Source organism: Stegodyphus dumicola, chromosome X2 (genome assembly GCF_044657685.1).
Source record: "Stegodyphus dumicola isolate Sdum_Otavi_A_Nest chromosome X2, ASM4465768v1".
Taxonomy (NCBI): domain Eukaryota; kingdom Metazoa; phylum Arthropoda; class Arachnida; order Araneae; family Eresidae; genus Stegodyphus; species Stegodyphus dumicola.
This window is the reverse complement of record NC_140781.1, coordinates 92,042,633-92,063,089: the sequence shown is the minus strand read 5'-3', so window position 1 is coordinate 92,063,089 and position 20,457 is coordinate 92,042,633. Positions and strand designations below refer to the sequence as shown.

General features: G+C 33.9%; 1 protein-coding gene across 7 annotated transcripts in view; it reads left to right on the top strand.

Annotated features, from left to right (window-relative positions):
* The window catches only part of LOC118200940 (CTD small phosphatase-like protein 2-A), a 169,980-nt gene that overhangs the window by 34,984 nt on the left and 114,539 nt on the right, over positions 1-20,457 (top strand). For 3 of the 7 annotated variants that reach the window (XM_085809441.1, XM_085809444.1, XM_085809439.1), the window contains exons 2-3: positions 8,935-9,095; positions 15,921-16,091. In XM_085809441.1, coding sequence (XP_085665567.1) covers positions 9,027-9,095; positions 15,921-16,091 — 240 coding nt within the window. In that variant the 5' untranslated portion in view covers positions 8,935-9,026. Of the gene's footprint in view, positions 1-669; positions 758-8,934; positions 9,096-15,920; positions 16,092-18,449; positions 18,569-20,457 lie in introns of those variants that run through there. The other 4 variants (XM_085809440.1, XM_085809443.1, XM_085809445.1 and 1 more) reach the window with 4 other exon arrangements.

Sequence of the window (20,457 nt, the reverse complement as noted above, 5' to 3'; positions counted from 1 at the left end):
GTAACTGGTTTCCAGTAACCTCAAGAATCGAGAGACTCGCATGTGCAGTGCATGTTGAACAAAAGGAAATACCTTCCCGTTCTCGTATAATACAAAATTGATTTAATCGTAGTAACGGTATACACTGGATTTGGTGCTATTAAGATGAGCAGTAAACGGGTCAATTTGGTGTTGGCGACAGTTTTCAAAATTGGGCCCAGGCCGTAGTGTATACTGGGATTTTATTGCAAAATCTTTCAAACTTTTTTTTTTCTTTTTAATAAATGCCTTATTTGTCATTTTGCAGTAAAATAAAAAAAATAGTAATCAATCATCTAGGCTAACTAACTATCTATATATCTAGGCTAACTATCATCTAGTCTCATATAACTATATTCGTCAAAAAATCGTTGATTATTGTAATTCTATTTTTAAGTAATTTATTTTAATATTATTCATATCATTTAATGTTGCTTCTTCCCTCTAAATTTATTTATTATTAGTTAATAATATATTCACATTTCAGGCAGTTTTCTCTGTCATAATTCTGAAACTAATTCTAGCAGTATGATGACATACTATCACGAAATTTAATACACATATTTTTGATTATATATGCTGCTAAATAAATATAAAACACCTGAATTTATTTTAAAATATCATTAAATAGATTTTTTTTCTTTTGTTTAGCTGCAAAATATCTGCAAAAAAGAGAAATTTTTTAATCCAGATTGGGCAGATCTAATCTCAATCGTCAGTAGAGAAAACAACTCCTATTGTAGGTATAATAGTAATACTTTGGGGATTATATAATCATATGTAATTGGCAGATTTTTGTGTTTTCAAGTTTCATAATTACACTCTATAACAAAAAAAAATCGACGCACCAAGAAGGAATCGTCCGATTGCTTTGAAATTTCATATGCATAAATGCTTTGACCAAAATATGACAATGATTAAAATTTGGTGTCCACTGAAGGAATAGTGCATCGAAACTGCACATCCAACAGATGTATATAAAGATCAGTTCTTGAATTGTTGTTAAAAAATCTCTGTTGCATTGCAATTTAGGATACCTTTCAGTGACTGAAAAAATGGCTCACTGCAGGATTCGAGCTCAGTATGAGCAACTGTCAGAGTTTAAAAGAGGTTGTATCATTGAATTGAAAGAGGCAGGTTGGACAAATCAGAGAATTGCATGTCATATGAGTCGAAGCGTTGCACTGATTAGAAGATGCTGCCAAGACTGGGTATACAATGGCAGATTTCAGCGTCATGATGGTAGCAGTCGACCTAGAGTCACAACAGATCGAAAGGACACAATGATTGTCAGATCAGCTGTCACAGCGCCTGTTTCATCACTATCAACCATAAAATGTGCGACCCCGCACACAAGTGTTGACCATGATTGTTCACAGATGGCTGATAAAGCGCAATCTACGCTTGTGCTGACCGTTACGCCACCTGCCACTCACACCTGCACACTGTCGAGCCAGATTACAGTGGTGTTTGCCTTGATCAGGTTGGAATGATGCTGACTGGGAAAGTATAATCTTTAGTGACAAATCCCGCTTCCATCTGTGTCATGACGGTCATCAAAGATGTGTCTGGAGCCACCCAAAGCAGTGTGCCGATCCTGCTTTCACTATTGCACGCCATACAGGCTCTAAACCAGGAGTTACGGTCTGAGGTGCCATATCTCTTGATAGCCAGACACCTTTGGTCGTCATTAGAGGCACACTTATAGCACAGCGTTACGTCGATGACATTTTTAAGACCTGTTTTGCTACTATTCCTTTTGCAGTACCCTGGCCTTATTTTTCAGCAAGATAATGTCAGACTGCATAGGGCACATATTGCTAAGAACTGGCTTACGGCTTGTCAAACAACCAGATCGCTAGATCTCTCTCCCATCGAGTATGTCTGATATATGATGGGAAGGCGACTGCATCTACCAGGAAATGTTCATCACATAGCCCAACAGTTGGAGCAAATTTGGCAAGAAATACCGCAGGAGACCATCCGGGAGCTTTATCAGTCTATGCCATGAGATGTGGCAGCTTGCATCCAGTCTAGAGGTGGGTCAACAGCTTCTTGAGCTCGTTACTTTGTAATTATGTAACTCTGAAATAAATCATTCAATTCTTAATCATTTTCTATTCTGTACATAATCTTCCTATCCACCATTTTTTGTCTCCATTGGAAAACTTCTTGGTGCGTCAATTTTTTTTTTGTTTAGAATGTAATTTACATCTCAGCACACCAAATGTGCACTATGAGGGTAGACTGGAATCTTCTTAAAACATACCTGAAAAAGTCAGGGAATTTCATTCTCTTGTTTGAGTGGCAATTCTGATAAGTGGAAAAAAAGTAACTTTGGTATATGATACAGTCAAAAGTCGTTAATCCGGGCTCATTGGGACTTCGGCGATTCCGGATTATAGATCATCAGTTTAAATCTGGTAAGATGGCATACAGAAATTATAAAATTAAAAATATGAAACCGTAATTTATGAAATAAAGAACAATTATGATCTAAAGGGTATCAAAATTTACAAAAAAAAGCTTAATATTTATTTGTTTACTTTATTAAACATTTCTTTCAATGTAAGTTGTTTAAGTTGCTTCTTTTTATGTGATAATACTTTCTCTTTGATTCTATAAACAGACTCTTGTTCAGTTGCAAAGTTCCGCTGTTCAAGTCCTATAATTGCTGTGTCGAGAATACCAACTAATTTGTCAATCGAAATTTTTTCATTTTCAATAACCTCTGTGTCACTTTCATCACTATCAGAAGCGAATTATAATGACGAGGAGTTTGATTTAAATCATATTAAAGACGGAGTACATCGAGATGAAATACTACATTTAGTAAGGAATTATAAGCCAAATAAAATAAAAACATCTGCCCTGAAGATAAGGATAGTGCTGACAGATCAACTTCCAATTCATTGCATGCTGCGGCGTCCCCCCCCACACACACCGAAGAGCAGCGTGAAATTGATAAACAGATTTCAGAATGGTTGGAGAAACAAAGGATATGCCTTTATCCATTTTTTGCAGCAATTCCACATTTTTGATGGACATCGAAACATACTTTTGCTTTGTAGATCCTTTACATATTAGTAAATATATATCGGAAATTCTATTTGACATAATCGAAAGTTCAAGCTTACTTTTATAAAATTGCTCTAACAGTCTGCAAAAAATAATAAGCCGAATCCAGTTCGAAGATTAAGGAACAACGCAATCTGCAACATTAACTGAATTAGATAATTTTAGCTTAGCTTATACCGTTCGTTATACATTAAACGTGCATGCATAAACGTATTATGCGCATGCGCACACGCATATGCGCAGCCGTAAAGATCTTAGGCGCATGTGTAAACATCTATGCGCATACGTGAACTCGACGCATGCTCAGAAAGTTTGTAGCTTTGAGGTCTGGATTATAGATCATTCTGGATTATGAATGTCTGAATTAACGACTTTTGACTGTATTTACATTTCATATTTACGCTTTTGTCTTTTTTTTTTTTTTTTTTTTTTTTCCCCCATGGTGGTACTTTTCGAAGAAAGTGACACCACCTTTGAAAATGCACAACCCAACATTGCATGTTTTGCACATGTACCACTTTCATTGCTTCAGAAATGGTCAGCCCTCTCCCATCCATTTGCAAAATAATTAGAAATCAGGGGGGGGCTAAATGAACTAATATTATATCTGCAATTAGAAAATTTAAACTATAAAATTAAATAAACTTCTACAACTTAAAATTATCAAAACGTAGTGCTAACAAAACTTCTTTGAATGAAAAAGAGAAATGCTCTAGTGAAAAACCAAACAGCTAACTGATAAAATTACCCCTGACCTTCAGAAAATCACCCCAACAATTTCTTAGCTGATAACCATACCTTTTCTCAAAAAAAAGGTAGGAGAAAAAGAAAAACAGAAAATGAAACACAGATGTGGACCCACCTTTCTATTGTGAAGGAGCGCTGTAGTGAAACAAAAATACAGTTGTCCGTCTGGTCCTACTAGTTTCTCCTGGGCGCACCTGACGTTCACCGTTCGATTTTAGGGAGGATTTCAATGTAAAAATTTGAAACTAATACAGAATAAGGAGATAGCCAAGAAAATAACATAGAAATTTCTTTTTGAACAATTCCTTATATACAAAAAAAAAAAAAAAAAAAAAAAAAAAAAAACTGGAAGATTTCTTTAAAAACTAAACATGGCTAAAATATATAGACTGTTTTTTTTTTTATATTGTGCGGACATCTTGGTATAAATAAAGAAGGTTCAGAGTAATGTATAAATCCTTTTTCATTCAAATTTTCTATGTTTACAGAGGGAAATTTTTAGGTGTACCCAGACCAAAAGGTTAAAGTAGCATTTGTTAGTCCATATTATGTTTTTCAAGAAAGAGGGATTTTAATCTTGCTGATTAAGAGCCCAGTTACAAAAATCAACACAATGTTGGTAATCTGATGGCTCCTCTCCTTGCATACCTCTAATGCTACATGGATGCCGTTTATTTTATCTCGTTACTCACCACACTCTTGTATGAGGTACATTCATTTTTAAAGCAGTGGTACGAACACTACTGTGTCGATGGCTATTAAAGTAACTCACGATATCAATTTCTTCATCACTTGAATGAAGTCTGAGCCTACTGGAACCACCTTGGATGTACACTTTCCCTTTCACACATTCGTTGCTTTAATCAGGAAATGAATCTCCCAGAAGGTTGTTGAGAATTGGTAATATTGCATTGAAATTCCTGTGCAGTTTCATTAGCATTGTGATCACATAAAATGTACAGCATTAGCGTTTGAAAAAGTTCTTTGTTACTGTATTGCAACATACTGTTTATACAGTTTCACTACACTTTCAAAATGTAGCAGAAATGTGAAGTATTTAAGATACCATTAACCAATTGTAGAGCACTAACAGTTTTCTCAAGTAATGATGCATCTGTTGTGCTTATGTGACGCAGCAATGAGTGGCAGAAATTTGCAAACTCGGACATTTCTAAGCTGTTTTAGTGTTCATTGAATGAGCAACATAAAAGTTTAATTCATCATGTAAAACTTTTTTGAAAAGCATTTAGTTTTGTAGATAAAAGATAAGAGCCATACTTTATATGCTTATGATGCATTTGTCAACTACAATCTAGTTGTAAGCATTTACATTTTCATTTATGATCAACCTCTCACTTACTTTGTTTAAATATATCTCTGCAAACTTTTATGGTAATATATTGAAATTTTGTACATGACCTTATTGGCATATGGGGCACATTTTGTTAGTTATGAATTTTTCTGCTTGGAGGCCATATAAAAATGTAAATTTTGTATTTTCTTTAAATTTAATTCCCTGAAAACTAATTGATCCCTAATTGATTTCATAAAATCCTGTACCTTTTTTACGTAACTTTGTAATTTATGTGTCTGTGATCATATTTAAGGAATAAAACTAGAGGTTAATGTTTTTGGGGCATCCTGTATGTTTGAGAACTAAAGTAAGAACTTATTATTAACATGTGCTACAGTGGTGAAGTTGAATTTTTTAATGATAAAGTAGCAATAAAGAAAAGGTGAAAAGATTTTAACAAGATATAAAATTAAATATGGTTTGTATAATATAATTCTTAACTAGGAATTTAACAATGCAAGTGCTTTAACTGAAGGTAAATCATCATCAGAAGATACCTACCATAATACATCAGAAGCTGTATTATGGTATAGGCAGTAGTAAACTGTGAAAATTTTAACAATGAACTCTCACTTTATTTTAACAAAATATTAGATTATAATTAAATGTTTTTCTTTTTACAAAAACAGAAAATACAAGTTATTGTGCATGAACAAGAAAAGATTTTAAAAATAAAGTAGAACATAAAATAATGAGTAAATTTAATTATGTGTCACAATTTATATCAGAAGTGGCCCACACATTTTTCTTTCTTCTTTCATGCCAATTGATTTTCTGGTAAATTCCATGGCCTTGTGATAATTTGTCAAAAAAGTTTTTGCATAAGATATAGGATTACTTTCTCCAAAAGTTCTCTGTTTAAGTGGCTTGTCATTAAATCTGAAATATGTTGTACAAACTGTGATCTTATTGTAGAAATATTGTTCATAAGGCTGAAAGTTAGTTCAGCTTGAGCATTACTAATAGCGACAATCTCCATAAAGATTTTAGTTAACCCAGCAGCAAAATCGCTGAACACTGGTAGTTTGACCTTGGTTTGATTCCAGGTGAATGTAGGCCATGTGGTCTCCCTTAGAAAGTGCTCTATGAAGGCATCTGTATCCTTAGCAGATATCCCTTGTGTGCTTTGCCGAGATCACACTAAACCTGTCCCTTGGTCTATGGTATGGAAGGTTCTGCTGCTCATTTTAAAGTAATATCCATAAAACATCCACATGGTGCAAACGCTGCACTCCCAAGACCTGTAAAATGCATTGATATTGCTTGCCAGTTTTTAATGAGAAAAGCCATTGACTTGGAACATTTTGTGGTCAGATGAAACATTTGGCCCTTGACAGAGAGGTGATTACTCAGAACTGTTGTGTGTACGAGACTGCAAGTCTCACTGTTGTGCATGAATAGCCTCTGTATTCTGATTACATAGTGTGATGGTGTGGTTTTACTGCTGATGTCATTCTTGGCACCAGTTTCTTTAAAGACAACTCTCCTCGAGGTCCTGAAAGGCATACCGGCACAAGTGCGCATTATTACGAACTCCTGCTATAGTAAGTCATTCCAGCTAGGCAAGAACCAGAATGTTTAGCGATCTTTATGCAAGATGGTACAGCATGCAAATACTGGCTGATGAATGAAGCAACTGCTTTGTGTGCTTACTTTAAAGATTATCAGGTAATTTTGCAAAGTTTTCTGAATGGCTGGCTCATTCTCTAAACCCCAATTCCTGTGATTTCTGGTTATGGGGATTTTCCTGAAAGATCATGTCTGTGGAGGGAGCACATGCATGGACTCTGCCTGAATTCAAAGCAAGCATAGCATATCATATTTTTGCAGTTTCTCAAGAAATCCCTTGTGCTAATGTTGAATATGTTAGAACGCACTTTAAACATTTAATTGGCACAAATGGAAGTGCACACTGAACATATGCTGCAATTAAATACAGCTTCTTGTTGTAAATTAAATATTTGGGGAATTGTTCTACTTCAACAGAAAAGTTTTCTGTGATACAAACTATGCAGCTTACAAAGAAACAGCAGAAGCACTTCCAGATACGTAATTCTAGGTTACTTTGGTAGACGGTTGCATGGACTTTTGGTGATTTACATTGGTGTGGTTTTTCCAATCGTCAGCCATAAGATGGCTGGCAAATGTAAATAAATACATTTACTAAGAGTATAAAATACTAAAGTAAGGTTAAATTATTGCTTTCATATAGCAAAGAAATAGAATAAAAACATTGCACCAACCTTTAATTGGATTAAAATATTACTTAAATTGAATATCAAATTAAAAACATCATACCAATGTTTAAAAGATCTAAAATATTACTTAAATTCAAATACTTTACCACAAAAAAAATCAGAATCATAATTTAGATATCAATAAAAAATGTGTCGGTAAAAAAGGAGGAATGTCTAATAATTTTTTTTTTACCGTTACAGCGGTTAGTTCCACCGTGGCCACAATGCCATATACAACTGTCCTCAGAATCGGCTCTTCTAACGATCTTCATCTGTGATCCACATCTCTCGCACTTCATTGAAGAAGCAATTAGCGAGGTTTCCTCCAAAAATTTTTAATAAATTTCCTCTGACCATTGTAACAATTTATAAATAAATCTTTGATTAGGAAATTCCAGATTGGCCAAAATGAGGTCTCAAAGGGCAATTTTTTGATTCCGTAACCAATAATTCTTGGTAATTACGAATAACAACATTCATCTCCGAAACAGACATATCTCTTCGCTTTGAAATCTAAGGAATTCGAAGTGATAAATAATAAAATTTTAAAATGCCGCGGTAATGCACAAATATTCAGTAACCAATCAGGGAGCTGATTATATCACGCATAGAATTAAAATTATTTAAATAATCATTCATAATAAAATCATTTAAAAAATGCAAAATTGAAGTGTATTTTAATATTTAACAGCCATAAATAATGTTTAAAACATTAGATTAAATTTATAGATATTAAAACCAATTACTTTTAAAGTAAGGTGACGTCATTGATTACTTCATCCACGATATAAAATTATAAAATATCATAAACAATCAAATTTTTATTTCAAATAAAAATGCAAAATTAAATTGATTTTTAATATTTAGAAGCCATAAATAATATTTAAAACATTGAATTTATGCATTATGTTTTAAATAAAATGGCAGCAAAGTATCGGTTATCATAAATAACTTGTCCAGCAATGAGTTTACCATAAGTCGTATCGCTAGCCAAAAAAAAGAATCGCCAAAATCTGTGCAACCGTCTACCAAAGTAGCACCTAATTCTATATGAAAGAAACAACCGATAGATGCTTTATCAACTTCAAAAGCTGAGTACATAGCACTGTATGAATCATGTTAAAGAATTTCATATTAAAAAAAAATTAGGAGAAAAACCAATTGAATTAAATAAGTATAATAATTTAAATTTTTTTTACTTTTTTTGTAACCCATATTGTAGAGTCATTAGTTATGTTTTTAAACAGGTGTGAAAAATGTGTAGTGCCCTTGCTGGGACTTGAACCCTGTACCTCTTGAATATGCGTCAAGTATGCTTTCAGTTACACCATGAATGCATGTGGAAAGGAGGGCGAAAATATATACTCCCCCTTTTAAAGGGCAACTGAGGATTACGGCACTTAATCACCAAATCCTGGTGGCGACAAATTATTGTCCACCAACATTTAGTTCAGGAACCACTTATAGAGTCATTACGTTTTTTTTTTTTTTTTTTTAAAGTAGGCATGAAATAATGGCAGAACCTTAACTGGGACTCGAACACTGGACCTCTAGAATACACTTAAGTATGCTTCCAGTTACACAACAAAGGCATGCAGAAAGGAGGGAGAAACTATGTTATAATAGTGAATGGCAAGATTCATGCAGCCTTTTTTTCTGATGTAGGTAAATCCTAAATTTTCATGACTAACAATTTAAATTTAGTTTTCTTTTATATAAGAAAATGCACGGAAAATTAATTTACAGTATGCTTACCAATTTCAAAAACATGCTGATAAAATAATTTTAGTTTATAATATAACAGTCTGTGAGCTTTTGCTGGCTTCACTGATGATTTTTAATAATAAAATTAATATAGTGCAAAGTCTGAGATCCCGGATGTCCAGTATCCTGAATGATCTAAAGTCCGGACCTCGGAACCACGAACAACCTTTTTTCTAAGGAATATTTTTTTTGTATGCTATGTATGCATGCACGTTTGATTCCTCCCTCCCCCCATAATAAAATATGGAGAGTCCCAATTCTTAATTTCTGTTCTGCACTAGATAAAGTACCTCATTTATATAATAAACAATAATTTTAGCATAAATTTAAGTGATCAGTAATTTGCCTGTGTATCTGCTTGACATGTTTCTCAAATCAAAACATTCTATATAGGAACATCATTAATTTTAAACCTACTAATATTTTATATCGCTGATGCAATCTGGCAAAAATTTTTATTATATTTTGCTTTCATTACCGCGCGTTTACCAACACAAGACAACTTGAGTAATGACTCATGCATCGATGCCTAAAATTTTTTATATTTGTAATTGAATAACAAAGAGTATAGCGACTTTTATGGTGACATTACACTTGGTGATGATTACAGATTTAAGTTAAACGCACTAAGAAATGTTGACGAGGGAAAATTTTAAACAAAAATTTCTTTCCATATGCTAAAAACAGATTTTGTTAATGATACTCATAAGCCAAAATATTACATGTAGTGCTATTTGAATTAAGAATAACTGATTTATTATTCACATAAACCCAAAACTGGCAGGTGGCAGAATTCAGGGAAGACAAAATTTTTGGAATTTAGAAAAGCACCAAGCAACAAAGTTAAGAAATGACAGTTTTTTTTTTTTTTTTTTTAATTTAGCTAAAACACTGGGACCCAAAATTTAGGGGCGGCAAAAATTTAGAACTTAGGGAAGCATTTGGTAGCAGAATTTAGGAACTGCAGAGACTGCATCAGGCAGTAAGATATCTAGCGCCAACCCTTGATAAGCCTTAAATATATGTGGGAATTTATTTATTCAAGATTCAGATAAGCCCTTAAGCATATGGAAGAAATAGATATAATATATAACTAAACTAATAAGAATTCAGGCTTAATTGTCTCAGTGCGTGATAGAAGCAAGACAAAATTTAGTGGCACAACTTCTCTTTCATTGCCAATCATAGCCAATAATGTATAATGGATGCTATTAAGCTAGGCTAAAATTCTACGTTACTATTCCAAGAAATTTCAGTTTATATAGCAGACTGCACTGTTCCTTAACTTTCTGATTTGATCCAGCTTATTATTACAGCAATTTTATGAAAATTAAAATTTGGACTTTCGATTATGTCAACAATCATAACAAAGTGATGATTGAATGGATCAGACAGCATAGCCATTGACAGGTCCAATGCTTAATGGCTCAAGCCAAAATATTTGATGAAGGAATGAGCTTAATAACTGAATGCACATATTCGACAGGTTGGTTAAACAAATTTTAAAATCGCTATGGTATAAGACAACTAAAAATTTCAGGTGAAAAATTTTTTAGCTGATTTTGAAGCTGCAGAACTATTTGCAGATGAATTCATTAATAGTGTAAAGTTATTTTCAGAACAACTTTCCAAAGCTGATGAAATTGGTCTTTTCTCAAGCCAAAATATTTCATTAAGAAATGAACTTCGAAACTGAGTGCACATATTCGATAGGTTGGTTAAGCAAATTTAAAAATTGACATGGTATAAGGCAATTAAAAATTTCAAGTGAAAAAGCTTCAGCTGATACTGAAGCTCTGAACTCTTTGCAGATGTATCATTAATGGTGAAAAGTTATCTCCAGAACAGATTTACAAAGCTGATGGAACTGGTCTTTTCTGGCAGTGTGTATCATAAAATACCTTGACAACCTCTACAGAAAAGGTGGTAATTGATGTCAAAGATTCCAAAACGAGTAACAGTTTTAGCATGTGCAAGTGTTGCAGGAATGCACAAAAGTAAACTTTTTGTAATCGGAAAAAATACACAACCTCAAACATTTAAAGGAGTAAACATTTTCTCCGTTATATATCATGCAAATAAAAGAGCATGGATGACAAGCATTAATAAATGATTCATTTGAAAATCATTTTGTACCCCAATGTGCAGCAACATTTCAGTTCAGTTGGTTTACCTGATGACGCAAAAATTGTCCTAATTTTAGACAACTGTAGAGCTCATACTTCACTAGTGAAAGATAATGTATCTGTATTATTCTTTCCTCCTAATTGTGCATCTATCATTCAGTGTAAGGACACTGGAATAGTGTGCCTGCTGAAATGCAAATATAAAGTAGCATTTTTAAAGTCCACTTTAAATTTCTTGAATAATGGCAAGACTATTCAAGAATGTTTTAAATATTTTAGCATAAAGTCTGCAAGATCGTAGGAGGATGTGTCTCCAGATACTTTTAAAAATGCTTGGCATAATATATGGCCAGGTACCATATTTCATGGTGAGGATGATGAAAAAGATAGCCGCGAATTTGAAGGTTTTCGAATATTGCTAGGTGAGAACTTTTTCATTGTAATGATAATACCCCAGTCATCAATAAATTAGCGGATGGTGAAATCTGTATGGTTCTAGATCCAGAAAATAATACCACTACCGATAGTGAAGAAAGTGACAGAGAGGTTATTAAAAAAGAAAAAAATTTAGATTGACAAGTTAGTCGGAATTCTTGACACAGCAATTACAGGACGTGAACAATGTAACTTTGTAACTAAACAAGAAATTATATCTGCCTATACAATTAAAGAGAAAGTAGTAGCACAAAAAACAAAAACACTGAAAGAAGTAATTAATAAATAAATATTAAGCTTTTTTTTTTTTTTTTGGGGTAAATTTTGATGCCCTTTAGCTCATAAATGCTTCATTATTTCATAAGTCACAATTTCATATTTTTAATTTTATAATTTCTACATGCCATCTTGCAAAATTTAAACTGATGATGTTCCGGAAAAATCCCAAATCCGGAATAGCTGAAGTCCCGATGAGTCTGGATCTCGGACTTTGTAGTGTATTTTATGTCTGGGTGACCAAACGGTACTGAGGGGAAAGTAAGTATTAATGATGGCTACACCAATTTGGCACTATTCATTCTGCTTGATAATAAAAAGTTTGTTGGCATTAATGGAGTTATTAGTAATTCTTAAATGCTTAATAAATGCTAAATTCTTATTTTCTCATGTACTGTTTTAATAAAAGCTAAACTAAATATTTCTTATATAATATATATGTTACATATCTCTTATATAATATACACTCTTTTGCAAAAAAAATCGAAGCACCAAGAAGGACGTTTGCGATTGTGACGAAATTTGGTATGCAAAACATCTGGAGCAAACATGCAAATGATCAAAGTTTCAAGGCAAATAAACAGGAATTGTGATCATAACGGGCATTTCTAGTGAGCAATTTGCAAAGTATAAAACCAGTAAAAGAGGCGGAAAATGTATGTTTTTTTTTTTTTTTGTTGCTGCCATTATAATTCCGTAAAGAGGCAACTAAAGATGGCATTACGACGATGTTGAAGACCTTACAGACAACTAAATGACTTCGAAGGTGGTCGCATTGTAGGGTTGCGTGAAGCTGGGTGGTCATACCGAGCAATAGGCCGCCACCTGCAGCATACAGACACTGCTGTGCAAATATGTTGGCAGCAGTGGTTGTTACAAGGAAATTGCCGACAAAATGAAAGCCAAGGATCACAAATGCGAGGCAAGATAGGATGATTGTTCGCCAGGCCTGAACTGCCCCAACGGTATCATTGTCGACTATTCTACGCACTGCAGCTAAGTCTCTACCTCCCGTGGTACTGTCCACCATCTCACAGTGCTTGTCTGAAGTAGGATACGCTCACAGAGGCCTTCAAGACGTTTGCCTTTTTGTGCCTTTTTGACCCCCCAATATCGTCAGAGTTGTCTGGAGTGGTGTCGCAGCCGATAATCATGGCTGCCATCAGACTAGTATTGTTTAGTGTTCAGCTGTGAATCCCACTTCACTCTTGAAGCAAATGACCACCTTGTTCATGTCTGGAGAGGGCAGGTCTCCTGACATGAACATGGTGGTGACATGAAAACCAGCCTTTGTTTTACAAAGTCATAACACCTGGTGTGATGATGTGGCATGGTATTTCGTAGGAGAGTAGGTCATCTTTAGTCATCCTCCGTACACCTTTAACAGCTCAACGATATGTTGATACCATCCTGCGGCCAGTTGCATTCCCTTCATGGCACGTCATCCTGGGGCCGTTTTCCAACAAGGTAATGCAAGGCCACATACTGCTTGCATATCTCTAGACTGTCTCCATTCGGTTGATACTCCTCCTTGGCCTGCAAGGTCACCATACCTTTCACTAGTCACGCATGTCTGGGACATAGTAGGCCGCCAGATTCGGGCACCACAAAATATCGCAGATCTGGAGTGACAACTGAGGAATGCCTGGCAGAGTGTGTTGCAGGAACATTAGGAACCTCTACCACTCCTTGCCTCGACGAATTCAAGCATGCATTGCTGCTAGGGGCGGTTCGACCAACTACTAATTTGAGCACTCAATGGGTGATTGTGAGCCATAAACAGGTACTATGACCTTGATTTTTTAATCATTTTATTATGTGTGTATGAGCTGTACACATATTCAATTTCATCAAAAACAACCACTTCCTTCATGGTACTTCGATTTTTTTTTTTTTTTTTTTTTTTTTTTTGTAAAAGCGTATATCTTTCATGTATTATGCAATATATATATATATACAGTATAAAAAAAATGTTCCCGTTTTCTCTTGTAATATTTTAATAAAAGTTAAATTGTATTTTTTGTACATATGATACAGCGCTGAAAGTATTGAGGTCTCAAAAAAGCAGATGTTCCGAAAAGTCCATGCAGAACTAGTTTTATTAGTATTATCATGCAGTACACTGTATTTATTACATGGCGCCCATGTGATATTAAATCTTGAGTAGCATATATATATTGCACATGTGGTTATCCAATTAAGCATACTGTTAGCTAATTGGATAAAGAAAGGAAAAATCCAAGCAAGGAGAGAAAGGACTTTCTTTTCTCTCCTTGCTTTTTGTAGATACAGCTACTGTGCATGTTGTAAATTGATATTTCTTAGTGGTCTTGATAGGCTATAGATCAGTCTTCTCACACATGCTTGATTGGAGACATATCTGATGATTTGGGTGTCCAAAGCAAAATCTCCTTACTAACCTAAAATTATATGGTTCTGCTCCTCAGTAGAGGAGCTAGAACCATATCATTTTCAGTTTCTTTCTCTAAAGTAAACATCTTTATTCTCTACATCTTATATATGTCAGTTTGAGTTCAGTTTATTTATTTATCTGGTTGCAACGAAAGTTTTCTGCCCAAAAATGTTCTTAATAAAGTTGTGTATTTTTTTTTTTTTTTTTTTTTTAATGAAAGCGGTATCTTTACTGCAGTAATCACCACCTAATCTATGATTTTCTGCCAATGTTTTGGTAGGTTTTCACAGCCGTCGGCACGGAAACTTAGTCACCGCGAATCCAAAAACAGATCAACCTCATTTCAGATGTCCTGTGCAGAATGGAAAATAGTGCCAGCAAGATGTAGCTGTAGGTGTGAAAGAAAGCTAGAAGTCTGAAGGAGCGATGTCGGGGCTATGTGGCAAAAGATCCCATTTGAGTCCGTACAGAGTCCAGCTGGTGAATGCAGATACATGTAATCTTGCGTTATCTTGATGTAACCTTTTATGCCAGAACTCAGTTTTATGTTTTCCCTTGATAGCGACATCAGCACAGACTAGCATCTCACTGTACTCCGTACTGTTGAGGGTTTTTTCCCTTTTTAGATACTCTTTGTGGATAATACCACTGCAGTTTCACCAGATACAAAGCATGCTCTTTTTGCTAGTCAAATTGCACTTTGCGATGCAGACAGTGGGCTCACCGGGCGCAGACCAGCCCCCTTTTCAGTCTATGTTCTTGAAGTAAATCCACTTTTCATAACAAGCGACTATCCAGTTCAGAATTTTGTTCTTGCATTGATATTCGAGCACATTACAGCAGGCCCAAACAATCTCCATCCTTATGCACTTAAGTCAGCTCATACGGCACCCCGCAATTGAACTTGTTCGTCAAGTTTATGCAATGCATATTGCAACTAATGGACATGGCACTAATGTCATGGCACTCTTTAGCAAGCTCTTGAGTGGTTGCATACTGATTTTCTTCCATAAGTTCCTGCAGACGGGCCTCATGAACGTCAGTAGGCTGGCCAGACTGCTCTGCTTCTTGAATGTCACAATCCTTGTTTTTGAACTTTCAGTACCAAATGTTCACAGTATCATATGATGTAACATTAGTACTTAAAGCTGTACGCATGATTTGGTGACATTCTGTAGCTGATTTTTTGCAACAGAACTGGAAGTAAATAGTGGTTCTAATCTGGTAGCATGATAATTCAATTTCAAACGTCTTGTGCTTAATGTACTTACAATATTTTTGTACACTTTTACAACATAGTGTTCTCATGCAAGTCTCTTTCTTTCAAATGCCAAAAATCACTTGACAAAATATGATTAAACACACCAATGCAAACTGTGCATACGATATTTGCGGTGATGGAAAACTTTCGTTAAAACCTGATATTTCTATTTATGTCTACTTACTTATTTATTCAGATTATTTATTTATAGAGATTTAATCTTGTCATGAAAGTAAGAAGAAGGACACGACAAAAGAAGAATACAGATTTTAAAACTTCATCTAGAACACCTAAAAATCCAGCTTTAAAAATGGGACTCAGTGCGCAAGTTTCAAGTAGGCATGTCGGTGCAAACAACGAGAGAAAAAGCTGTTGTGTTGAGGTATATAATAGAATATAATTTGAAGTTCATTTTAAAATTGAAAAATGTTTCTTGAATGTGGTTGATATTTTTTTAATTTTAAAGCTGAGCTTAGAGGAGTTTCACATTTTATGGATTCTCATCATTTATAATGGTCACACCACTTCACTTACAAAATTACATGTACCACCGTTAGGGGCTTAACAGGGCTTAGTAGAGCTATAAATGTGACATTAAATACCAAAATGGAACCATCCAGGCCCACAAACAGCAGAACAGCCACCATACTGCTTTAAAATAACTAAGGGGGGAAAAGTATTAACTACTAGAGATTTAAACTTCTCAAAAGACTGGCGAGATCTACTAAGCACTCCAACAAATAATACTTAATTACAAACTTTGTAATACAAAATAAAACATGTGTTACTTACATGTACAAAAGAATAAATTAATAATATAAATATAAATATTTTAGTTTTAAATAAAACAAACAAAATATTCTGAACTCATTCAATATACAATTCCATTTCGGTTACACACACAGTTTACAAAATTTGACAATCTTAATTTAGATACATTTTTACGTAAATCATTTAAGGTATTAAATTTAACAATGTTAGGTATAAATCTTTGTATGATATTTTTCATAGAGGAACGACTAAATTGTCATTTCTTATACCACAAAGACAAGCACAGTTTTCTATCGAGAACCTTCCGTAATAAGATGTAAAATGTCTATGATGAGTCAAGGCTTGATTAAGACTTGTCATTTATACACGTTCTTTCACGTACTGTTGAAATTAGATTTTAAGTGAACTTCCCTTTGGAATCAGGGTCATTTCACCTTGCCTGCCAAGGAGTCACACTTCTTCTTTTCAGCAAGAATTTCAGGCAATCAAAAGAAGTTTTTAAATCAAAACATATAACTTCACTTTCAGTGGTAGACGTTGCCAGTCTGTCGGCTAACTTATTACTGGTAGTGCTGATATGCCTCTTCGTCCAAAAGAGTTTAATATCTGTAAAAGAGCCAAGAAAGCTGAGCATGTCCTGTATCTGCTTTATTAGATAGTTACTAAGATGAAAGTATGTAATTAAAATAATAGCACTTTGACAATCATTATAGATCTCAACAGGTTCTTGTGTGAAATTTGAAATAAGTCACTACAGGGCCTCCTGCAAAGCCACTAGCTCTGCCTGATAGACAGATGCGTTATCAGATAATCTGTGCTTTCTTTGTATACTTAATTTGCCACTTGAAAACTCGCAAAAAGCTGACCTCACATGACCATTTAATTTAGAACCGTCGGAAAAATCAGTATAACCTGACGTATTCAGGAAGCCTTATACCAATTTAGTTTCTTTGATAAGGCCAGATACGATTAATTAAGAGATCCATTTGTTGCTCATGATAGTGACAATTTTTAACTAGATTAGAATGATCAACGCTAAGCTTCAGCTTGTATTTATGGTTTGCTTCTTGACAGCTAATACACTTGGAAGTTGCTTTTCACTCCCAATGCTTATGTCCAGTTTCACCACATCTTGCAGATATTTGTGATTCTTGGCGTTTTGTTTGAAAATGCCCATACTTAAAGTGCTTAAAACACTGTGTTACTTTCAAGAATTCTTTAATCCTAAGGCAGGACCACCTTGTGTTAAGTTTACTAACCTTCATTAAGGCCCTATATTCCTTCGCATCTACACTAGCAATCCAGTGTACTTTATTATTTCGACCTTTCTTCGAAAATTAAATTCAAAGCCACCATCTTCAAAGACCATATTTTGGTCTTGGATCATTGTCTTAAGGTCTTCTAGAGCTTAGTCAATCTACTTCATGGATAATAATTTTCGGAGTTTTTTTAACAGGACGTTGTATCACCATTTCATTTTTAAGTTGTTAATTTGATTTAACCTCTGTTTGCAAAGCTTCTATTAAGTGGTTCCATATAATTAACATCAGCTTTTAAAACTGGATAGGAGCTGAATATATTGGGATTGGCTTAACTCTTCTGTGGTTAGAATGCACTGCAAGCTAAAATTTCAGTTACTGATGAAATGCATTTATAGGTAAATGTGACAAGATTCATTTTTTTTTAATTGTGTGAACATCTAAAATAAAATATATTAACTTTTTAAAAAAGTATTGTATCATGAAACAATTTTTGGTACTGTTCTGTTATCGGGACCAGAATGAGAAATGTATGATTGTGTGTTTGTATGTATGTGCATATGTATTTACATACACATACATACATTTCTAAACCTGGTCCTGATAATCCAATTTTTCTTTTATAATGCTTTAACAGTTTGAAATATTAAAAGTTCTGTGAATAAACTATAAAGCTATTTGTATCATTAAAATTGATTTTTGTTATACAGGAAACAAAAGTTGTTTCCGTTATCGTACTGTTCCTAGAAAGCCTTTAAATACCTATTAAAGATTTTCAAACAGATGCAGCACTTTCTGGAAGAAAAATTGAAATAGACTACTATATAAGGTAAAGAATATTTATAACTGAAATTTCTTCTGATATCAAAAGAGAGTTAAACACTTACCGTATATTCTAGTGTATAATGCACACTTTCAATACCAAAAAAATAAGATTGAAATTTACAGGTGTGCGTTATACCCTGAGTATAAAAACGATAGATTTAAAAATAAGGATTGAGCATAAAAAAAATTTTCTGTGTGTACCTAAATGCGGTTTATTTAAAAGAAATGGCATACTGTATGAACTTAAAAATTTTCGTTATCGGATAACATTAGATCATCATATTCGTCTTCTGCTATATATCTTCAGGCACTTCTGCTATAATCTTCACAATCACTGTTACTCTGATCTGTAAATAGAGAATCATCTTCTATTTTATCCATTGCTGGTTTAAGCTCATTTTGGGACCTGGATGCAAAAGATCTATGGTACCTTTGGCACTGCCGAATCCAAGGACCAGGCTCTTGGATTCATTAACAAATGAAACAAAAATTTGATGTTTAATTTTTATTGTAAAAATATATATATAAATAAAAAAACAAAACAGTGTTATTATAAAAAAAAATATTAAAAACAAAAACAACATTCTAAAATATAACATTAAAAAAAGTAAAAATAACATTCTAAGATATAACATCACAAAAATTCTACATTCTTTTTCGTGACTTATTATTGGCAAACTGACATATGATAGTATCACTATTAAGTTTCTCCGGTGCGTTATATTCAATATATAATAGTGACAATGCGTCAAGGTTTTCTTGACTCAAATTACATCTTAAGTATGTTTTTATTCTTCTTAGGGCCGAAAAAGATAGTTTGCCTGACACGTAAAAATGGGTATCATTAAATAAATTTGCAATAAAGTTAGAATATTCAGAAAAGTTGCTTTCATTGTCTGGACAACCTGAAATTTTTCCTAAATGGTGTTTTTATTTAAATTTTTTCACAATCTGGAAAAGGAATAACTTCGTTTTGTAAATATTCTTTGGTTTCATCAATATCGTTCCTATATTTCTCACAAAAAATGTCAATTTATATTTTGATTTCCTCCTTGTTTGGGGTGAAGAAACATTTAAATGCTGATGTTACTTCTTCATAACATTTAATTCTTTTTTGAAGGTCTTGAGTTATATTGTCACATATTACATTAAATGCTTCAATTCTAAATCTTTCTTGCGCTTCTTAAGAGATTTAATTTTCAGTTGATTCATTAAAAAATACTTCTCTTCTCTTTGAAGTTCATCTGTATAGTGTATGTTTGTGATAGCCTTGCTTTTGAAGGAAAGTCTTTCGTTTCTAACTTGATTTCGTTCAAGGGTTCTCTTATTTCTGCAACAGAGACGTCATCAGTTCTACTTGAAATGATACGTTCAAGTTCACGGTTTGTAAAGTTCTGCAGGTTGCATTTACTCGTTCCAAAATCTTTGTCCAAGTCGATGTTAATAGAGCTGTTTCGAAGGTGTCCATTTTATTGTACAGAGCCTTCGCTTCACTTCTAACTGCAGGTTTCTCTTCTGTTTTATTGCTTAATTGAAAAAAAAAATTATTGCATTGTAGTTTTTATGCAAAGGGTTTACTGCTTCAAATCAGGCAGACCATCTAGTTTCAACCAATCGTTTTACAGAACATTTACAACTTTGCAGTAAGTTCCATCTTTGAGGAAAAGCCGAAAAGAACAGGTGAATACTTTGAACAGCTGTAAAATAAGTCAGTTACTTCCAAGCTGGGCTTGCATGCAAAGTTAGCTACAAGATTTAATGAATGATTTGAACATGGCACATAAATAGCATTAGGTGACAATTCTTGTATTCTTACCTGTACTCCTGTGTAACACTCCAAAATATTTGCGGCATTATCATAAGTTTTATCCGTCGATAGCTAAGGCTCCCACG